Raw genomic sequence first — 20291 nt, 5'->3', positions numbered from 1 at the left:
CCTTACAGGAAATTGAACACTCAATTAACTGAGCTCAGTTTGTAAAGTTGAACTCTAGATTAGAGAAGAACTTTAAACTGAGAAACATCAAATGAAAATATCATTATAATTGAAATATGCATTATAAAGGAATGAGTTTTTCAGTGCTATTAATGATAGCCATTTTCATTGCTAAAGAAGAATATGTTATAATATTACCACATGTTAATGACTAGATATGGGGTGTTAATTGATAACTGAATTTATTAAACACTTATGACGTGTAATTACAAATGATTATGACACTCTCACTAGTCTACATGCTGTACAAAATCACTACAGCACACACTAAGTCTTCTTAGTCTGTTATGTCTTGACTAGTGATTGGTTGGTAGTGACGCCTAACAATGGAGATTCCTCATTTTCCATTTTGACAACTAACCACAAACTATAAGTGCTGAATCACAACAAACAACTGACTGTCGGCTTTGGTCCTTGTTATATGGCCTGCAAAGAAAACGTCGCTTCCAGCAGGCCCTCTGTTATCGCATGTTTATTTGTTACTGCGGAAACATGTTTACTGTACTGTTGCCTAGCAATAGCCACCTCTTCTTGTTCCTTTTTTCTGACTTTCAGCCATCATGTCACAATACAAATAATGTAAATATAATATTAATGTGTCCTATGATCATCCTGATTTATCATTTGTCAGCCTTGCCTTATTCATTATTTATTCACAGATAGCTGTTCTGCTTATGTAAGAATGAACCTTATGATAACACGTAAACAAGTCCAGTATGTATTCATGTTCCATTTGCCTTGCATTAGGAGGTCATCAAATAAGAACTTCTAATTTCAGGTAGCAATAACTCATAAAATATATATGTAATGAATTACCTGTTTCTCAATATCTGGAGAATTTCTCAAAGACATCCAAGTCATCCTCAGTAAGTCCTCATCTGAACACCGTTTGCAGCTCTGTAGGTGTCTATGCAGTATTTTATTTCATCTCAGTATGTCAGTCATGATAGCATTCTTTCTTGCAGGAGTTATAACAAAACAGATTTTCTCTGTGTAGACAACGTTTTTTGCATAACTGTAAATGAAAAAAGTCCAATTCTATAGAATCTTGACTTCTTAGAAGCCAGTTTATTGTTCCATTTCTTATGATCCATTGAATGTAAAACATAGAATTCCGGAGCATGCTTAATCTTACAACCGCAATGGGGTGGAGCCCTGTCCTTATGGAAAATAAATGTGGTGTCTTTCTTGCATTATCTACGTTTTTCTACAAAAAAGAATAGGGAAATGTTACTTCATATAATTGTACAGAATCCACACCACATACTGAGTTTCAGGGTGTAAAGCATGTTCTGATAAACATAATCCTACATAATGTGGTTGTTCTGCTCCACAAATTCAACACCTGTGACAATTAACATGGCCCCTAATGCAAAACAAAAGTTTTGTCTATTAAAAGTATTCATCTTAGAAAATCTACATCTTCATCAGCTTAATTTAGCATGGAAACTGCATATTAACTCCTTCTGGAAGATCTGTCTTTGATTTTATATTTCAGTTCAATTTTATAAGCATGTAGCCTCGCCATCTTATGTGATTTTGATTGTGGTTTTGAGTAATCAAATGGCAAGCTGTGACTGAAAAATAAGCCGGACAAGCAGTGTACCAAGCAGGGCTCTCTTCTTGTTGCCAGCTTGTTTGACTTACTCTTGAACCCTTGAGATGAGGGAAGTATGTTTGTCCAAAACGTGGATGAACTCCTACAGGATTGTGTCATGCCCATCCTAGAAGAAAATGTGCTCCATAGTTACCACCATGAGAATCTCTGATCTCACATTTGATTTTGTTTACATGGCACTTAGTAAGTAGTACCAATGTGGTGAAATTTAAGATCATCTTGAAAAATCAGGTATGGAAGTCAGACTCTTTAAGCTCAGCTACTTAGACTTTTATACTGTGTTTTGGAGTTAGTGTGAGTAAGCTTCTCAGTTGGCTCTGAACAGTTGTACATTGGGTGCAGGGTGGTGGAGTTGGACTTGTAAAGCCCCATGGTGCAGGTCACAAGGAATATAACCTACTAGCCGAATCTGCAGTAATGGATGCTGGTGGCCAGTTAAGTAACAAAACACCTGGTTTGTCACAATTTGCAGTCTCTGTGTGCACAGTGATTGAGGCTTATTGTGATTGTTCTTTTCTAAAAACAACAGATTGTGTTTCAGTTGTTCTGGAAATTATGTATTGCGAACTATAATTACTTGTTTAAGCTGCACATCAGCATGTTTTAACAAAGGGATGGGATAAATGAAAGTTTCATTTATGTATTTGAGTCCTTATTAAATTATTGATAGTCTTTTGTCATTAAATTTAGATGTGTACTAGCTAGGACTAAGACTGAGTGATACTCTCCATGTTCTTATTTATTTGTATACATCTTATATATTGTGCTCTACAACACATACATGAGAACTGCGTTGTGGTATTATTCCTTAGACAAAATGAAGTTAAATTAGAAATGCAGTTTTTTTAATCCTTTCATTGTGCAGTGAATTTTCTAATGATGGAATAAAAATGTAAGAAATACCATCAGAAAGTAGAGAGAGAGATGATAAGCATTGGAATAAATGACAGAATATATTCATTTCAATTTTTAATGATAATATATAATATATATCAGGTTGCTTACCCCAACCTATGTACACATTCTGGAGTGGTCTCTTTCCATGAGGTTTTCTAATCATAAATCTTTCTACATTTTTTGTTTCATTTATGCATGGTGAATTCCTGTTCCTTCTTGATTTTATGTCATAGTGGTTTAGAGATATAGAAATTTTTTCTGCCATTTAATTGAGGTTCTTTTGTCTCTTATTATCTTTCCAAAATCTGTGATTGAAGTGTATAAACCTATAATTTTAGTTTTCTGTAGCTGTGGTACTTGGTCGCTTACTTTGAGAGAAGAAGAGAGACTGAATGTGTGAAGAGAATACTTTTGCCTAAAAATAGTAGGAAAAGTTTACCAAAGGAGATGCATTGTAATATGAATTCTTCAACTGTATTTCTTTTCTAAATCATATGAATGAGGTGAGATGGAGCCCCTTGGCATGATAGTCCCAGTTAGGCCTATTGTGCCAGCCACTGATGAAAGATGAGTGCGGAAAATTAATGGAATGATAATTGAAGGGGAGAACCAAGGTGCTACAAGAGAAACCTGCCTAAGTGCTGCTTTGTCTACCATCAATCCCACTTCAGTATCCTGGGATTGAACCTAGGCCTCTGTGATGAAAACCCAGCAGCTAGAGCCAATGACATGGCCAGAATTCACCTACTTAGGATGATTATATTAATAAAGTCTAGAGAAGTAGCAAACATAAAAGAAACAACAGATGTCATGAAAAGTTAAACAGTTCCGTCTAGTGTGACTGGTGAAGATTTTTCTTATTTCAGTTATTTATGCCCTTATTATTATTATTTATTATGTTGAGGATCTCATGGCAAAAGACTGCTTGGGAGACCTAAGAATAAATGGCATGAGGATATTAAAAGGAATACTAGAATAATAGTTTGTGATGCTTAAAGTTCCATTGTAACTGTGATTCCCTGGAACAGCTGAATAATCAGTAATCTTTAAATTGGTAGAGTATCACTTGTTCTGACTATTGAGTTTCACTGTAATTGTTAAGTAAATCAATAATATTTAATTATATGATAATACTTAATATTATATTTAATGGATATTCCATATATTTTTAGAAATTAACTACAGTAGAGTAATAGCATTTAACATTTTTGGGATCATAGTTCAGGTAATTTCTAAATGAGTAGCAAAACCTTGTTTTTCTACTCTGTTGGAAAATAGAGGTTTTAGGAAGACAGAACTGAGTCTTTGTGTTATTGGTCCACTGAATTGATTGTGTGGAGTAATCATGAATTTCCAGAACCCTGTAAAGAATGTGTCTCGGCAAACTGTACTATGTTAATAGGAGATTACAATGTTTTGTCACTTACATAACAGAACACATTTTGATCTGCACCTCTAGTCACGTTTGCATGTATTACTTGTCTTCAAGGCTGTATTGTAATAAAATAGGCTTTTGCTTTATACTGTTTAATCAGATTTTTATTGCACCCAGTTATCTAAACTAGAAATATATTTGTGTGATCAATATGCAAAATGTCTTGGGAGGGGAAGAAGTTGCAACTTACAATTATAAGGTACTGTCATGGCAGTCATCTGGAAGGCTGAAACGTCATTACAAATCTTTTTGCAGAGTTGGCATTATATAGTATGATCCACAGATAATTTGAACATGAGATCCATTTTTTATTGTGAAATGTTTCAGCCAGAGAAATAAATTAAGTTACGAAATTCAGACCTCTGTAATGGCAATTCAGTTCTGTTCCCCATTAGAAATTATTTTTCAACATCATATCCAAAGTAGCTCAGAAGTCCACTCAACATTTTGTTTATAATTCCAAGAGGACCTCAAATACCATCAGTTTTAGTTTATGAATTTTATAACAGTGCGAATAGTCTGATATAAATAGGACAATTTGATATATTTTTTGCATAAGTGTGCTCATTTGAGGTAGCAAGTAATGAAAGTCATTCTTGCCAAAATAGTTATTGTTGTGTTCTGGTCTACTGGATAAAACTAGTGTCGTATGTCGATGTCCGCTGTGACAACAACGTAAAACTATAACAACAAATGTTTATTGCGCTTAGAACGGGTACTACAGATGAGCAGGGAGCGTGTCTGAAGAATACCAGTGGAGACTCCCTTCGTAGCAGCTAGCCAAGTCTTGTGATGACGGTGCTATTGGAGGCCTTGAAAAGGGCCGTTTGTCTGAAATCTCCATTCCAATGAGCTAGCCAGTGTGGCGTGCTTCCTTGTAGCCATCCAGTGTTGTTCTTTGCTGCAGTCTGGTGATTGTGAGCCAGTGGGATAATGGCAAGACTGGCTGGTGGGCCTACGGTGTCTGCAGTGGCAGCATCAGCTGTGGTGCTGTTACTAGTAGAGTTGCTGCTGTGGTGATCTCTTGATGCAAACGTGTCAGAGGCCAGCATTATTATACTCTTACCACTAGGTGGTGCACTAATGAATGAACTTTGGAGCTGCTATGGTGATCGGTGATTGGGTAGCATTTGTGTGGCAGTAGACAGCCAGATTGCAAGCTGTAGTGTGTAAATATTGTCTGCTCTTGCTACACTGTGGGAGTTGAGTTGTTTTTTGACTGTGGGAGGTTCCCACACTAGTATGTCGAAAGGAATAAAATTCTATTGTGATTAGTGTTATGGTTCAAGATATACAGTATCTGTAGAAGCTGAAATGAAAATACACATTCTTTGAAAATTGTGGAGTGACTCATACTACTTACTGGATTTAATTTAATTTTATTTGTTGTGATTATCAAAGAAATAACTTTCATTTCTGTCACTGGCTTTTAATTTTTTTTTCCAAATTTTTCCAGAGAGGCATGTCTGTCAGTATCTAGTATTTTAAATGAAAAAATCGCTGCACACACCACAGTGGACTCACAAATGCAGGATCTTACGGTGATCCTGAGCCCTCTGGCTGGCAATAAAGGCTCCTTCATGAAGGACTCAGAACATTTTATAAAATCAATATAGGATATCAACCTGCAAAACAGAGACTACCTTGTGAGTTTTGATTTTTTCGGTCTATTCACCAGTGTACCAGTAGAAGAAGTCTTATAAGTCATAAGAAAGAGACTCAGTATAATCCTTCTTCCCCAGAACGCTCACCTTTACAAGTTGAAGACCTCATGGAACTACTGGTCATCTGTTTAACAACCACATACTTCCTGTTTGAGGATAAATTGTACCAGCAAAAAGAGTGTATGGCAATGGGAAGCTCTCTGTTGCCCGTGGTCAGTAACATAATCATGGAGCACTTTGAGGATATAGCACTGGACACAACAAACTACAAATCCACTAAATCGCTCAGGTACTTCAACAACACATTAGTGGTATGGCCACATGGACCACCAAGGTTACAGCAATTTCTTCACCATCTAAACAGCATTAGGCCTACTATCAAATTCGCAATGGAAGTTGAAGCTAATTATACCCTTCTATTCTTAGGCATTTTGGTTATGAAGCGGGGTCCAAAACTAACCACAAAAGTATACAAGAAGCCCCCTCATACTGGTTATTATCTGCACTTCAAATCCAACGCCCCACCTCACGTAAAAAGGGGAGTGGTTCATAGTTCGGCCAACTGAGCGAAGGTCATATGTCAAAATCAGAAGAATTTCAACAACGAAATTAAGAACATAACACATGATCTGATGGTCAATGAATATCCAGAAGAATTTGTTGACTCTGTAATGGAACCATCGACAAGAAATTGGCCTTCTTCAGACACACTATACCAGGGCACTGTTATCTTCCCATATGTTAAGGATACTTCCAAGAAATTCAGGTTCATCACAAACCATTTCAATTTCAGAACAATTTTCAAGACTAAACATTCTCTGTGGGGCACTGATGAAAACTGGACAGATTAGAGATGCCCAGCAGATGAAGCAGTGTGTGTACAGCATCCCATGTGGTTGTGGCAGATGTTACAATGTTGAAATAAACAGACCTTTAGAAGTACGCATTAAGGAGAACAAATATTACCTGACGCAGGATTTACTTGAAAAATCAAAATTCGCCCAACATGCATACACAGAAGGCCACAAAATATATTGGAATGATGTGAAGGTCTTGCAGATTGAGGCAAACACCACATACAGGAAATACAAGGAATCAGCCCACATGTCTCTGCTAGACCATTTGATCAGTCAACCTAGCTTGGACTTCTCTCCCACCTCGTACCCCATTATCACAGCAGAAGTAAAAAAGCTATAACACCATCAATTGTAGATTGATTTGGATTTTTTTTTTCCTTGTATTGGTTCCATAAGGAGTATGTCTTCTCTCCAGTGATGATTTTTGTTGTGATAGTTCTGTGGTGCAAGGCCTTATTTGTATATAGTTCTTAATAATTTAACGTTTCTTAGCTCTGACAGATGGTTTGTGCTGTGTGTGGCTTGTATACCCCAGCTTGGTACTGGCACAGGTGTCCAGAGATAGAGACTAGCTCTGTCAATTGGGCCCAAATGAGTAGGTTTTACCTGGAGACAGAGACAGAATCCAGTCTCTGAAACGTTGTGTTTTGGAAAATAAACAGGGAAGTGTCTTTAGATAAAGACAGGACGATGGATAATGTCCAGAAACAGAATATTTGTACTAATGTACCATCTTCACAAACTTTTAGATCTTACTTTCTCAATACGCTTCATATTCACATGTCGTGTGGTTACAGATTCCCATGCTGTAGCTTCCTCAGCATTCATGTTCATGTCCTTACTGGCCGGCAACAGCCTCAAAAATAATTTCTGCTCCTCTAACTGCTGTCTTAAAACCCTATAATAATTGCAGCTGCCTGTCTTTTTACCAGTCTCGGCACAGACTGCATTGAATAAAACTCTCCCAACAGTTCTTCTATTGCTGCATCATGTGGTTATCTCTCCAACCACATAGAGAACACCACATCTGTGTTACTGTTTACAGCAATTGCCTATCAAAGTCCTTGTTTACAGAGTAATTACTTAGCAGCTGGTCTGCATATAATACATTAGCAGAAATTATGTCAAACATTAAAAAACTCCACACATCTATGTCCATGCATAATTTACAGTAGAGAGTCCATAAAATCAGAGAACTACCAAAAGAAGTAATACTAGAGACAAACTCTGAAAGAAGAAAATATTTTAAAATCAATGAAGAGACATAGTCTGTCAACATAAAATCAGAGGTAAGACAAAGATAGGTATACTACTGGTACTACTACTACTGCTATGGCTCTATGGTTCTCTGTTGGGTCTTGGCCTCTTTTTCAGTTTCTTGATCATATACATGGTCAGTATGACTCCTTGGATGAGTGATCAGCCTGTTGCAAGGCCACTGCCTACACAGAATAAAGCACACAGGCATCCATGCCTTGAGAGGGATTCAAACCCATGATCCCAACATTCGAGCGAGTGAAGACAGTTCATGCCTTAGACCACACAGCCACTGTGACTGGCAGGTCTTCTCTGATTGTATATGCTGACAGACTGTGTCCCATTATTGGCCCTATAATATTTTCTTCTCTTAAGAGTTTGTCTCTTTAGTTTTGCTTGTGTTGACAATATTCTGATATTATGGACTCTGGGCTGTATATTCTGCAAGGCCTCATGTGTGTGGATTATTGTAATGTTTGTCTTAGCTCCCACCGATGGTTTGTGTATGAATAAGAGGGAGTTTACTGTACATTGAAATGTAATTTTACCTCTATATTTTAGCACAAATAGATGAAAAAGACAGTAAATTAATTGGTAAATATTTTTACACGACATGCAACTGACCCTTGAAGAATCAATCTGTAGCTGATGTTGGAGGAAGCCTATTTCACTGGGTAGAGAGGAGTATTTGGAATTCAGTGTGTGGTGTATCTTTTGTTTTCTACTTCAAGTTATGGCCCTCTTACACCAACTTTTTATCAAGAACATTGCCTTTAAACAGCAATCAAAATATAATTCTAAAAATCATTAATACGTGTGTTGTGATAGATCCTCATATTTTGTCACATCTTATTGTGTAATCACTATAGATATTTATTTTATTCCTGTTGACACAACACTATTTCCAGCAGGTGAAATTGAAACCAGTTTCTCTCTTGTATGTTGAGGGAAACAATTGAAAGAATGTAAGCATTCATGTATTACAAAGGAAGATCATAAAATCTACATGGAACATAATAGGGTTTATGGCATTTATCCAGGATCTTTACCTCGTTGTGAAATATATATGTGCAAAGATTATTGGAGATTAGATTCTAAAGGGTTCTGATGGTGGTGTATAACACTCAGAATTACTGGGGTTTTGGACTTTTTCCATCATCCAGTATTCTAGAGACTAGAAAACGCAACGTTTTGGAAACTGGATCTATTTCTGCCCTCAGGTGAGGGGGAGATGGCTACTCAATTGGGTCCCTTAGAAAAAGCTAACCTCCATTGACTGAGGTTAGCTCTATCTAAGGGACCCAACTGAGTAGGTGTCTTCCTGCCCACCTTCACCTGAGGACAGAAACATATCCAGTTTCCAAAACGTGTTTTCTAGTATTTAGATTACCAGATGATGGAAAAAGTCCAAAAACCTAGTAATTCTGATTATTGGGGGTCATCACATACAAGATCAACAACTGATCAGATTTTGTGCATTCTTCAAATCACGAAGAATAAAATGGAAAGTGAAAGAGAGTGTGTCATCAGTTATTTTATGCAAATGGTTTATCCAGTTGATGAGATTTATGATATCACAAATCTCATTTTACATATGCCCTGCATATAACTTCCCTTGATTTTACTAGCTTCTTAAAATTAACAATTTTAATTCCATAGACAGCAATCCCACCTGCTATAAATAGTGTTTTGTTGATAGAAATAAATATCATCTGGCTGATGTTCACTGAGTTTTGACCCATCTTCTGGGTCAAAGAGTAAGCCATGCCAAACCTTGACTCCAGCTCTAACTGTTACAACTTCTATAAATTCTAAACATAGATGAGCCACATATGACACACGCTTATAACAGTGCAGTTATTAGACTACTTAGTTGCCAGTAGCATTTAAGCATTGATAGAATTATGAAGATATGAAGTGCATACAAGTGTATGTGAGGGAGTATCTGAGCACAGGCACAGCAAGATATACTACCACAGTCAATAATTTCGTGGACTGGCTGCAAAGCGTCGTTGCAAGTTACTTGAGTTAGTTGAGGGTCAATGTGGAGCTGTGTAAGCGTATATTAATACCTTGTAATATGATGTGATAAAACCACAGTCCACGAAATTAATGACTGTATCACGTATATGGATACTTAGGGGACACTTAATAATTTGACACTGGCACTGTTAAAGCTTCCTTTTGCACTTTGTTCTGTTGATCTTCCAGCAATTACACATTTATGCTATAATAATGACCACTTAAAATTTTCTGTGGCTATTTTACTCACCATTAACACTTACATTCTATCTTTATTAATGAGTATTAATTATTTGTTTCATGAGCAGAAACATTTACAGAAATTTGTTCTCTGAGCCCCAGCATTTGTATGAGTGACTATATGTGGGGTTTTGGATTGGAGATGGGATTTATTGACCACTTACTGGTTGTAAATACAAGTAACTATAATACTGTCTTTAATTTCCACACTTTACATATCATTACAGCACATTCCAAGTCTTCTCAATCTGCTATGTCTCTGTAATGGCTTCTAATAGTAGGGATTTTTCAACTGCACTGACCAAGTTGTGTCTTCACATCTTCACAGACTCCCTTACAACTGAACTAAACTGTAAACTTGATTCACTGATAATCCCTTGGCATGCACCACACAGAAAGCACCGTTTCTAACTCATCTATTGTTGTGCTTGGACTGTTGGGGTTCCCACATGATTGCTACCCATCCAGTCTATTGGCGCATTGGCTGCTGTTTTGTTCATTTCAAGGTCTTTGCCTAGCAGCAAATCTATATGCCACAGTATTTTTAATGAAAGTTGTAGAGAGAAATGAAAGAAATTTTGTGTCCAGTGCACTTTTTTATGTAAGCCTTGTGGAGGGAGTAACTATCTACCTAACCAACTGACTTCATGAACTATACCACATCTTCATATAGGGTGTCTGAATTTAACCAAAATTAGAAAGTTTAAGCAAATTCTAACAGAAGTTCCCAGTTTCAAATATCATGAATATATTCTCAGTAGTTCCTGAGGTGTTACATGAGGATAAATAGAGAGCCAGACATGGAAAAGTAGTACTAGGCACATTTTTTTTACACCTTCTCGTAGATGTGCAAGAAAGGACAAACCCTATATGACTATTGGAAAGGAGTTCATTATTTTTTGCTCAGTTGAGAGTAATTCATCAAAATTTACATTTAAGGGTTGTTTTATATTATGTTGAACATTATGCAGATTTTTAAATCTGTGGTCTTCTGTATTGTGTCATCATGTAGTTCCAAGGTTGGATACTGAAGTTTCGGAGGAATATACTGCCTCTATCTTCAGGGTTGAAGTGTGTCAGTTCATGAAAAGGCACTACAATATGGGCATGTTACAAGGAAGGTTGTCATGGAATCAAAATAGAGGGGGCAAGAAGAGGAACCTAGTCTGAGCCAGCTGCAAAAAAATGGTCAAACCAAGTATATTCCTGAACCTACACACTTCAACCCTGAAGATGCAGGCAGAATGTTTCACTGAAATCTCGGTGTACACCTACAGAACTACATAGGATTACACAACCCTTAAGGCCACAATTTTAATAATCATGCCATGTAAACCTCAAAACTTCATTGCAATGACTGACTGATACACTGTTTTTATAGATTCAAAATTTTAATTTTATTAAATATTGTCTCATAGTGAGTTTCCATTGCAGTACCTTTATAGCAGATCTAATTCTTCTTTCTAATCTGATTATTTACTCCTGCAGTTCTCATTTCTCTGGTATTATTGTGGTATGCCATAAAATATTCAAAAATATTAATTATCAGTTTTTAATCACAGGGTGTTAAAAAATGGACAGGTTTCTTGGAAGGAGTTGTAAATTGGTTGCCAAGCATACGTAGAAATTCAGCAAATTTTCCTGTGGTACCCTGGTTCACATTTGTTGATTTGGTGCACACTAATGTGAATCCATTGGCTGCAGAGGAGCACATGAAGGAATTGATGCAACAGCTGCAGCTTATGGGAGAGGTATGTGTGTTTTTAAGAAGTACTTTCTATTATATCTTAGAATTAAATGTCTGGATGCTGTGAAGAAAAAGTCATGCCCTGCTGGGAGTCTAACCCAGGCCATCCAGTCTGTAGCCCATTGCCATACCAACTGAGGTTCCTGACTCCAATTAAGGACATTAATAGACATAATTTTACAAAACTCAAGGTAAATTGAAAGCTTACGAGTACAAAAGGAATACCTGCCAGGAAATGAGTACAGCAAGGTGAACTAAACCCACCATTATTTAATGTTCTAATGAATGAAACTGTTTTCACAGCACAGCAGCCACGAGCAAACCCTGGACGATATAAAGAACCTCCACATCAAGATAGCCAGGTGGCACAATATCTGCCCCATATAAGAGAGATGATGGGAGGACGACCACGAGCCTGCATGGTTTACGAATTTTAATTATTGACAATCTAAAAAACTTTTAATTAGCATCAAGGAATTTTATACAGTTTTTTAAAAACTTACATTCCCAGGAAACTGCTGTGGTTGTGAAATGTTCTATTCTGTGTACTATGTATTGTAGCATATAGGTGTACGTACTTCACGTGTAAACAAATTATGTGATGGTGGTTTCCTATTTGTAGTGATGTTTGCCCTCTGAAGATGGTCCACAGAGACCGAAACATGTAAGGGTGTTAAGTTTTTATGTAGTAAAAACTTACAGGTCACATTGGACGGAGTGATTTATAATTTGAACTTAAAATCTTGTCTGCTGTGAATATATCAGAATTGATGTGTCACAAACTGGTAATGAAATAACCAGACTGGATATTAGATTGACTGAAAGCACTAGGGTACGCCAGACCAATTAGTTGGGCAACATTGTAAAGACAAATCAGTTTTCCTGAGTTGCTCATCATCAAGTTGTTGTTCACAACATTGTAAAACTTCTTAAAAGCGCTAAAGATGTAACAGTCCAATAGCTGCAGCTAATGGCCGGTATGAGGAGGAAATGTCAGTATGTAATGCCATTCTCTCAGCATTTTGAGATCACTGATATTGTGAAGTAGCCTTCATGACTGACTTTTGTCAGTTTCATATGATAAAAGAAATGGTCCAGAAATTCAAGAAACTTGTCCCCATTTGACAAACCACTGGAATGAGATGTTTCATGCAATCAACATATATCTCTTAAAGTGAATAACAGCACTGGAAGGATTGAATTTCCCAGGGCATTACTGCATCCAATGATAGTGACAGTGACTGCTCCCTTGCCAGATGTCCATTGTCCACTTGTTTACTCCCGCTGACAGCAACAACTTAAGGGGATTGTGAAATGTAGAGATGCCTCTAAATTTCTCTAAATTAAAAATTTTTCTTAAATCATATAATAATAATCAGTCAGAACTATCAGCACTGAATCCCAAGTAGTTCATAGCATAGAAACATTTACCATGTTATTTTTCAGTGAAGTAATATTTGTGCTGTCAGAAGTCTGCCCGGGTATGGCGATAAGATTGAAGAACATTACATGAAGTAGAATTTTTTGTTTCATTTCCTGAAATGATGATAGTTATGGACATTCTATATTTGACTTCTGTGATTTGAACTGGTGGGTATATCTGTTTTCCTTGAAGGCAATGTAGTAAGCTTTTGAGAGCTTGTCTGTGTCATCAGAATCTAACTTACACACTAATGTGCATGTTGAAAATACAGTGTCAGTATACCCTGAAAGCAGAAGTCACACATTAGATGCAGGTCATGAAAAACTTTAGGACAGGAATAACGTTAGCACCATTCAGAATGTGTAATTACTGTGCATATTCATTAAGCACTGTTGGAAATAGTCAATTCTTCAACTCCTCTCAGGCAGTTATCAGTTGGTGTGTACACATTAATTGTTGATTAATTAAATGTAATTAATTTTATTATTAAAAGGATGTAGACATATTATACCTGAAATAGCAAAATGTACTGGCAGGTTGAAAGCTTTTCTCTTGAATGGCAGGGTATGTTCATCATATCAGAGTCCTTGTTACTCAAGCAAGCTGGGTAATGGCTGCATATTTTATTCCTCTCTGTATCATAAACATTTTTTTTTCAAGTATGCTGTTCTCAGTTCTGTGAACTATTTCCTGCACTTAGATCCGTAATGGAGGGCAGGAAATAAGATTTGTGCAGGAAAGTAAACTGGGCAAATGTTCTAATATATGTTATACTTTGAACTGCAGGTGGTGTACATAAAATTTCAGTACCAGGATCTGGTATGTTTGCAACCTTGCTGGCTGTGTAGCAATGTGATCGGTCATTTACTGTCCCTGGATTTTGTGGCTAATGCTAGAGTAACAGGCTGCTACACTGTGGATGACTTCCAAGTAGCTTTCTCTGAATGTGAGGCACTTGATGTTTTGCAAGTGCTGGAAGCCTTGCAGATATGCACTCAGGCAAGTTGTATTTGTAGTTTCCTGCATCCTTCTTTTCACTTTAACACATTGTGTATAAGAGATTAAACCAGAGCCACATTCATAGAATCATAAATGAATCCATGATTAGCTTCTTTTTCTCTCTCTCTCTCTCATACATAGTGTGTATGAGAAAGCATTTTGATTGGTCTCGATTTTCTTGTCTTGAGTCTTCAGTTTAACTTCCAGTCTCTGATTTAGTGTTGTGTTTGTCAGCTGGTTGAGGTAATTTAGTAGCTCATAGCAGTTTGCAATGGTAAGTATTGGAAGATTATAGTGTACAAATACTTTTGGCTTACTATCCATCACAATGAGGGCACTTGAACCCAGTTGTCTTTTTTGAGTTCCAATTGTGTAGAATTCTCGTTGTGATGCAAGTAACATGCATCCGTACTTACAGTCCAATTTGGTGTGAAATGCAGAAACCGATGAATGCTTAATAACACTCATAACAAGTTATAAAACATGGGTCTACATTTGTGGCCCCAAAACTAAGCAGCTCTTGCTAGAACAGAAAATCCTACCTTGCCCTGGCTGAAGAAGGCTCTCTAAGAGCACAAGAAAACCTGAGTAATGCTGATTATTTTTTGTTTTTGCAAGATTGTATGGAATAATGAATGTGATCCAGTTCATACTGTTTGTATATAATATTTACAAGTGTTATGGCATCTCCATTATGTGCAGCATAAATGGCTGGGAAAGAGTGAGTCTAGCAATTGGTCAGTTCACAATTACAGTGCACTTGCCCACTCAGCCCATGTTATCAGGAAACTTTAGCCAAGCACAGTACTGGTACTTCACAAACTAGCTATCCTCATAACATATAGATACAGGACATGCATACGGAACAATAACAGACGTAATGGAAGTTGTAACAACGGGAAAGAAGGGCAGACATTTAAATACATTAGAGAAATACCATATATATAAAATAAGTAAGAAAGGCTTACACATGAATGATACACACATAGAAACACACAATCCCATATTTCAAACGATACACGAAATCTACACAGACTAACGGTACCTCTCTCTCCCCACTACCCATTCCCCCCTACACTCACTAACATAAAACACAGCACACAATNGAAAATTTTAAAAGGTTTTAAAAACATCATAACTAAAGATTTTTAGAGTGCTACTACAAGAATATCGGGTTTGACGTGTGCAACATAATCTACATACCAGACACATATCAACGATGTAGATGTTGATAATACGAAGAATGTGACATTGTGTTTTTAAATGTTAAGTTTTAGACTGGGTTCAGTGTGGCAGCAACGTTAAGAGTATACACCTGATGATGGCCGATAGAGGCCGAAACATGTAGTGTAGAAAGAACAAGATCAAAGACATATAAATATATATTGTTTGCACTTAGGACGGAGTTTGTATCATTTATCGTGTAGAGTGCAACAGGATGCTTAAATATAATAATATAGATCGCTGTTAACTTTCTAACGTTCTGTAACTTAAAAAGAATTTACGATGAAGAAACACTCATACGCACAGCAATGGAGCAGCTGTTGGTGATAGTTACAATTCAGCTTGAGAGGTGCTTCTCGCACTAATAAAATTGATGGAACAAGTGTGTATGTTGTGAAGGAGCCTACTTTGAAGGTGATGATTGTTACTTCACCGTCTGTGTAACTCCATCCATATACTTAATTCACACTTTGAGGCTTTTGGTCTCTTATTATTCATTTAACACTACATATTTTGGCCTAAATGGCTATCATTAGGCATATAAGAGTGTAGTTGAAAACTGCTGCTCTGTTGTTACGCTGCTGTATTTGGCATTTTACAAGTAATGTAAAATGTTCATAAAATCATTTGTAGGTTATTTTCTATAGTGGTTACTTCTTCTTGCACATATGCCATGGGTCTGGTGTGATGGTTTCTTTCCATTCAATTCAATTTATTTCAAATTCAAAAATAGATCCAGATACAGGCTGGGAAACAACCATTGGATATAGAATGAGTCACAGATCAAAAAACAAACAGTCCATTCCCACAGGAACCAGTCAAGGCATTCATAATATAAAACAAAAAAGAACATATCAACCATTGTGCTGCGTGTAGCAGCAGGAGTGAGGTAAAAGAGCCATGCTGATGAATGCACAACAAATGAGAGTTTTGGAATAATGTGGCTGAAAGCAGGAATTTGGAAACTAAGAGGGATTAGGAGGGGATCCGCTAGAGGAAGGTGTGATTGGCAGAGGAGGACGCTAAGCACATGCTGTTGAAATGCTGTGAAACAACGAAAAAGTGGACAGAAGAATCTGTATGCAGTAAATGGTTGCATATAAATGAGGACATAGCATACAGGAAAATAATTAGCAGCAAACATGTTACTAAGTTGAAGACCACTGGGAAGTATTTATTTACAATTAAATATAAGTTGGAGACCAAAGTTGAGGTGGGGGGGACAACCCTCCCCTTCCCCCCAAGGTTAGCTAGAAGTGAAAATGTAAAACATGAGAATGGACTGAGAATTGAAAAAGTAATGGTGTCATAGTGGTAGCATCAGTAGTGACAGTAATACTAATTGTGCTTATTTAAGAATTGTAAGCAGTTCATATGTATTGAACCTGTGTACCACAAAAACCTAGTGTTATGTGGACACATTTCTATGGTTGTAATGAAACTCAACTCAATAAACTAAAACAGACTCAATTTTCATATGGCTCATCATTTGACAACATTTAAATGAAAGCAGAGAAATACTTTATTTGTGGTTTTCACAGTATATAACATGGAGAACTGATTATCAGTGTACTGGATTTGAGGTTTTTACAGCAGTGAAAATTTGGATTGCCATCTTCTGGATTTTGACACCATGCAGTCTTGTGGTTCAGTACAGCCACTTTGGAGGAACTTGCTTCCTCCAGCCTCTACCCTGAGTGCAGCAGCTTTTTCTCTGAAATATCTATAATCAGCCACAAGACTGTAGTGCCACTACCCAGTAAACAAAATCCTGATTTGTGCTTTTAATGTTTCATAGTTTCGTTGTTTATAATACATCATTATTATAAGTGGGGCTTTGGATTTTCTTCTAGTACAGTGTGACAATGATGGTGAGCTAGAATTTGAGTTTCCATGTTACAACTTTGTGGAAACACTGGATGGACTCTGGGATGCCTCAGATCCTCGTTACCATGATCCAGATAGCTGCTATGGTGGAGTGAAGCTCAAGTCACCACGAGACACTTTTCATCTTATACATAGCATTTTTCCACGAATACAGGTTGGGCACATCACACATTTACTTTTCAGTATTAAACTGTTTCCCAGTTGGTTCAGTTGAATGAAGTATACCAGAATCTTCATTAATATCCCAACCCAATCTACTGATTGCCTGTGTCACCTGTTACTTTAACACTCCAGGCTTGTAGACCATACATACCAAAGGACCTGGCCCCCAAACCCATAAATTGGTTGTATGTATCGCATGCAAGTTAATTGTTAATACTTCTTTCATCTGCTGAGAAGTAGGTAAACTACTGTGTTTGATGTTGAGCACATTTTCTTCACATGCCATCTGGGTTTTCTTATGTAAAATGTAATAGAAATATTTTGTATCTTAGTTCTTCTAGAAAGTATCATTAAAGGGTGAGTTTCTACCAATATCACTGGTGTCTGAAACAATGCACATGAGTTCTGAGTTCTCGATAGGAGACAGCCAACAAAAGTTCGACTCATGAAGATATAAAATGTGAATAGAAGACTTCATTCATGTGTAATATTTGGAGTGATTTGAAGCGCTAGTGCCTGTGTTTTAATTGCATTACCAGGAGAGGAACAGTGTGTGTGTAACAGTGAATTCTAAAGTGTATATCACCAGTAGCACTGCAGTAAATATGATTAAGAGAGATTGTAACTAGAGTGCCAATAAATCCAATCATCCTAACTAGAACCCATTATTTTTGTAGCACGTACCACACTACATGTGACAATATGAAATAATATTTTCATATATTTGGCTCCAATCCCCTAACCATAGAAGATTTGCACTTTACTTTGATGTAATAGTTGTGAACATCCTTCATAAAATCATGGCTTATGCTGCTTCAATTCATGATAACCTACACTCTCATTGGCTTAAATTTAGACATTCTCTGTAATAGTTCGCAAGCTCTGTTAATATTCACATTGTGTTCAAAATTTTCCAAGGCTATTCTAATACCCCTTACATCATTTAGCTTCCTGCACTGAGTTTTTAATAATCAATTTTTTGTTGCTTGTTTACTTATTGCCATTCTTTCCCGAAATACTTCTACTGCCAGATACTGTGCTCCTCTGAAAGATCAGGCATTGACTACAGCTGACTTATAAGTATTGAAATATGATTGGCCTGATCATGTGTTTCTCCATCAGATGTCCAAGTAAATTTAAGAATGTTATGATGGGGGAACATTGTGCTCTTGACAAATTAGATTTTTGGATGTGTCAAAGTCTTGTACTTTAAGCCCACTTTCATTATAATTTTATGTAAAGTCACTTTTCTAATTGTTGTTTTCAAAATAACTTCTGTACCTATTTTGGCATTGAGATCTCAAAACAAAATGTTCATATGGTATTTAGGGAATTTATCAAATTCATAGCATCTCTTCTCAATATCATTAGTTTTATCCTGTGCTGAGGTATGAACATTACAGTGATATCATACTAGCAACCTCTTCTTATTCATGTGCAACATCCTGTCACTGACAAACTCTATCATCTTAACTGCTGATACGATTTTCTTTATGTACAAAAAATCTTATTCCTGGTTCCAGAAAAATGTATAATTGCATGCTGGTGCAGTGCCACCCCTGTCCTGCGTGACCTCCTGTACTGCCCTAAATTGCACTTACATTTTGCTATTTCTGTTGCAACTCTTTGCTCTACACTGACTTCTTATGTTCCTTGTACCAAATCTCTTGTCTGTTTTCTTTAGCTTAGGTTATTTATCCTAAGAATTCATCCAAGTCTGAGGCCCTGTGTAACATGTCATAAGAAAATTACGTTTTTATGGTAAGTAGTTAGCCACACACCCAATCCCCCAAGGTGGAGTGACCCCTCTTGTTGGCTGTCCACTACTGCTTATTCAGTATATTAACAGCTCTCCTTCACATCTGGAGGCCGCCTCCTCCATCACTAACCCCTCTTCATCCCCATTCGTGCTACATGCCATGCCCACCTCATCCAACTTGACTTGATCATTCTAATTATACTTGGAGAAGAGTACAAGTTATGAAATGTATGACATGTAGATCTCACTTACTAGTAAACACTGTAGCTAAGACTGTCCCTTATTTCCAGTCTGTCATTACTAACCATTAAATGTTTACAGGTCCAACTTCGCCGAGTTGTACAAAGTATTGGAGACCCAGATAGTGATCTGTACCAGTGGTTTGAGGGATCTAAGTTATGCTCAGGTCCTATTGAAGGTCTGATTACACTAGAGGATGATAGAGAAGCCATTGAAATTAAAGTCAGAGGACCACCCACATCAGAATTAGCTTGTTTTTACTTTGTAGAAGAACTCCTTGGCCTTATAGATCAGGTAGAACTCAAAATCATTAAACTAATTTTGTTAGAAGTTACTGGTATTTGGTTATTCTTCTGCTGCATGGGACAACAAATTGTCATACTTTCAGCAGTTCATCAAGTGAAAATATTTCATTATTGACAATCAACATTTTCAGGTTTTGCTTGAAATGAGCCCAGGTTTACCAATCGAGAAGCATATTTTGAGTGCAGAGCAGCTGCGTCTTCACAGTGATTTGGTACATTGTTGGCCACCTGATCAACTTATGGAATGCATTTTGCAGCCATCCTGCCTCAATGCAAAGTTGTTCAACCCTCTTACAGGAAATTATGAATCTGTGCTGGATCTAGTTGGATTCGGAGCATCTGAGGTAAGCGTGATTAAGGATATGCTAGCCTGTGATTGGTATACTGTTAACAAGTGCCATAAATGTATCTTGTTGTTATATTCCCACGGACATAATAGTACGAGTATATTCAAAACTTGTATACATATAGTAAACTTCTTGGAGGCCCGTGGTA

At 37.0% G+C, this 20291-nt stretch overlaps 1 protein-coding gene across 3 annotated transcripts in view; it reads left to right on the top strand.

Moving 5' to 3' along the window:
- LOC111866306 (death-associated protein kinase dapk-1) overlaps window positions 1-20291 on the top strand; it is a 55433-nt gene that overhangs the window by 29255 nt on the left and 5887 nt on the right. Inside the window, exons 11-16 of one of the 3 annotated variants that reach the window (XM_033752197.1) lie at window positions 2021-2113; window positions 11613-11801; window positions 14007-14219; window positions 17302-17484; window positions 19573-19785; window positions 19928-20140. In XM_033752197.1, coding sequence (XP_033608088.1) covers window positions 2021-2113; window positions 11613-11801; window positions 14007-14219; window positions 17302-17484; window positions 19573-19785; window positions 19928-20140 — 1104 coding nt within the window. The remainder of the gene's footprint in view (window positions 1-2020; window positions 2114-11612; window positions 11802-14006; window positions 14220-17301; window positions 17485-19572; window positions 19786-19927; window positions 20141-20291) is intronic. The other 2 variants (XM_033752198.1, XM_023855130.2) reach the window with 2 other exon arrangements.

Source organism: Cryptotermes secundus, unplaced genomic scaffold (genome assembly GCF_002891405.2).
Source record: "Cryptotermes secundus unplaced genomic scaffold, Csec_1.0 scaffold1413, whole genome shotgun sequence".
Taxonomy (NCBI): Eukaryota; Metazoa; Arthropoda; class Insecta; order Blattodea; family Kalotermitidae; genus Cryptotermes; species Cryptotermes secundus.
The sequence above is the reverse complement of the archived record's forward strand: the minus strand, read 5'-3'. Positions and strand labels throughout refer to the sequence as shown.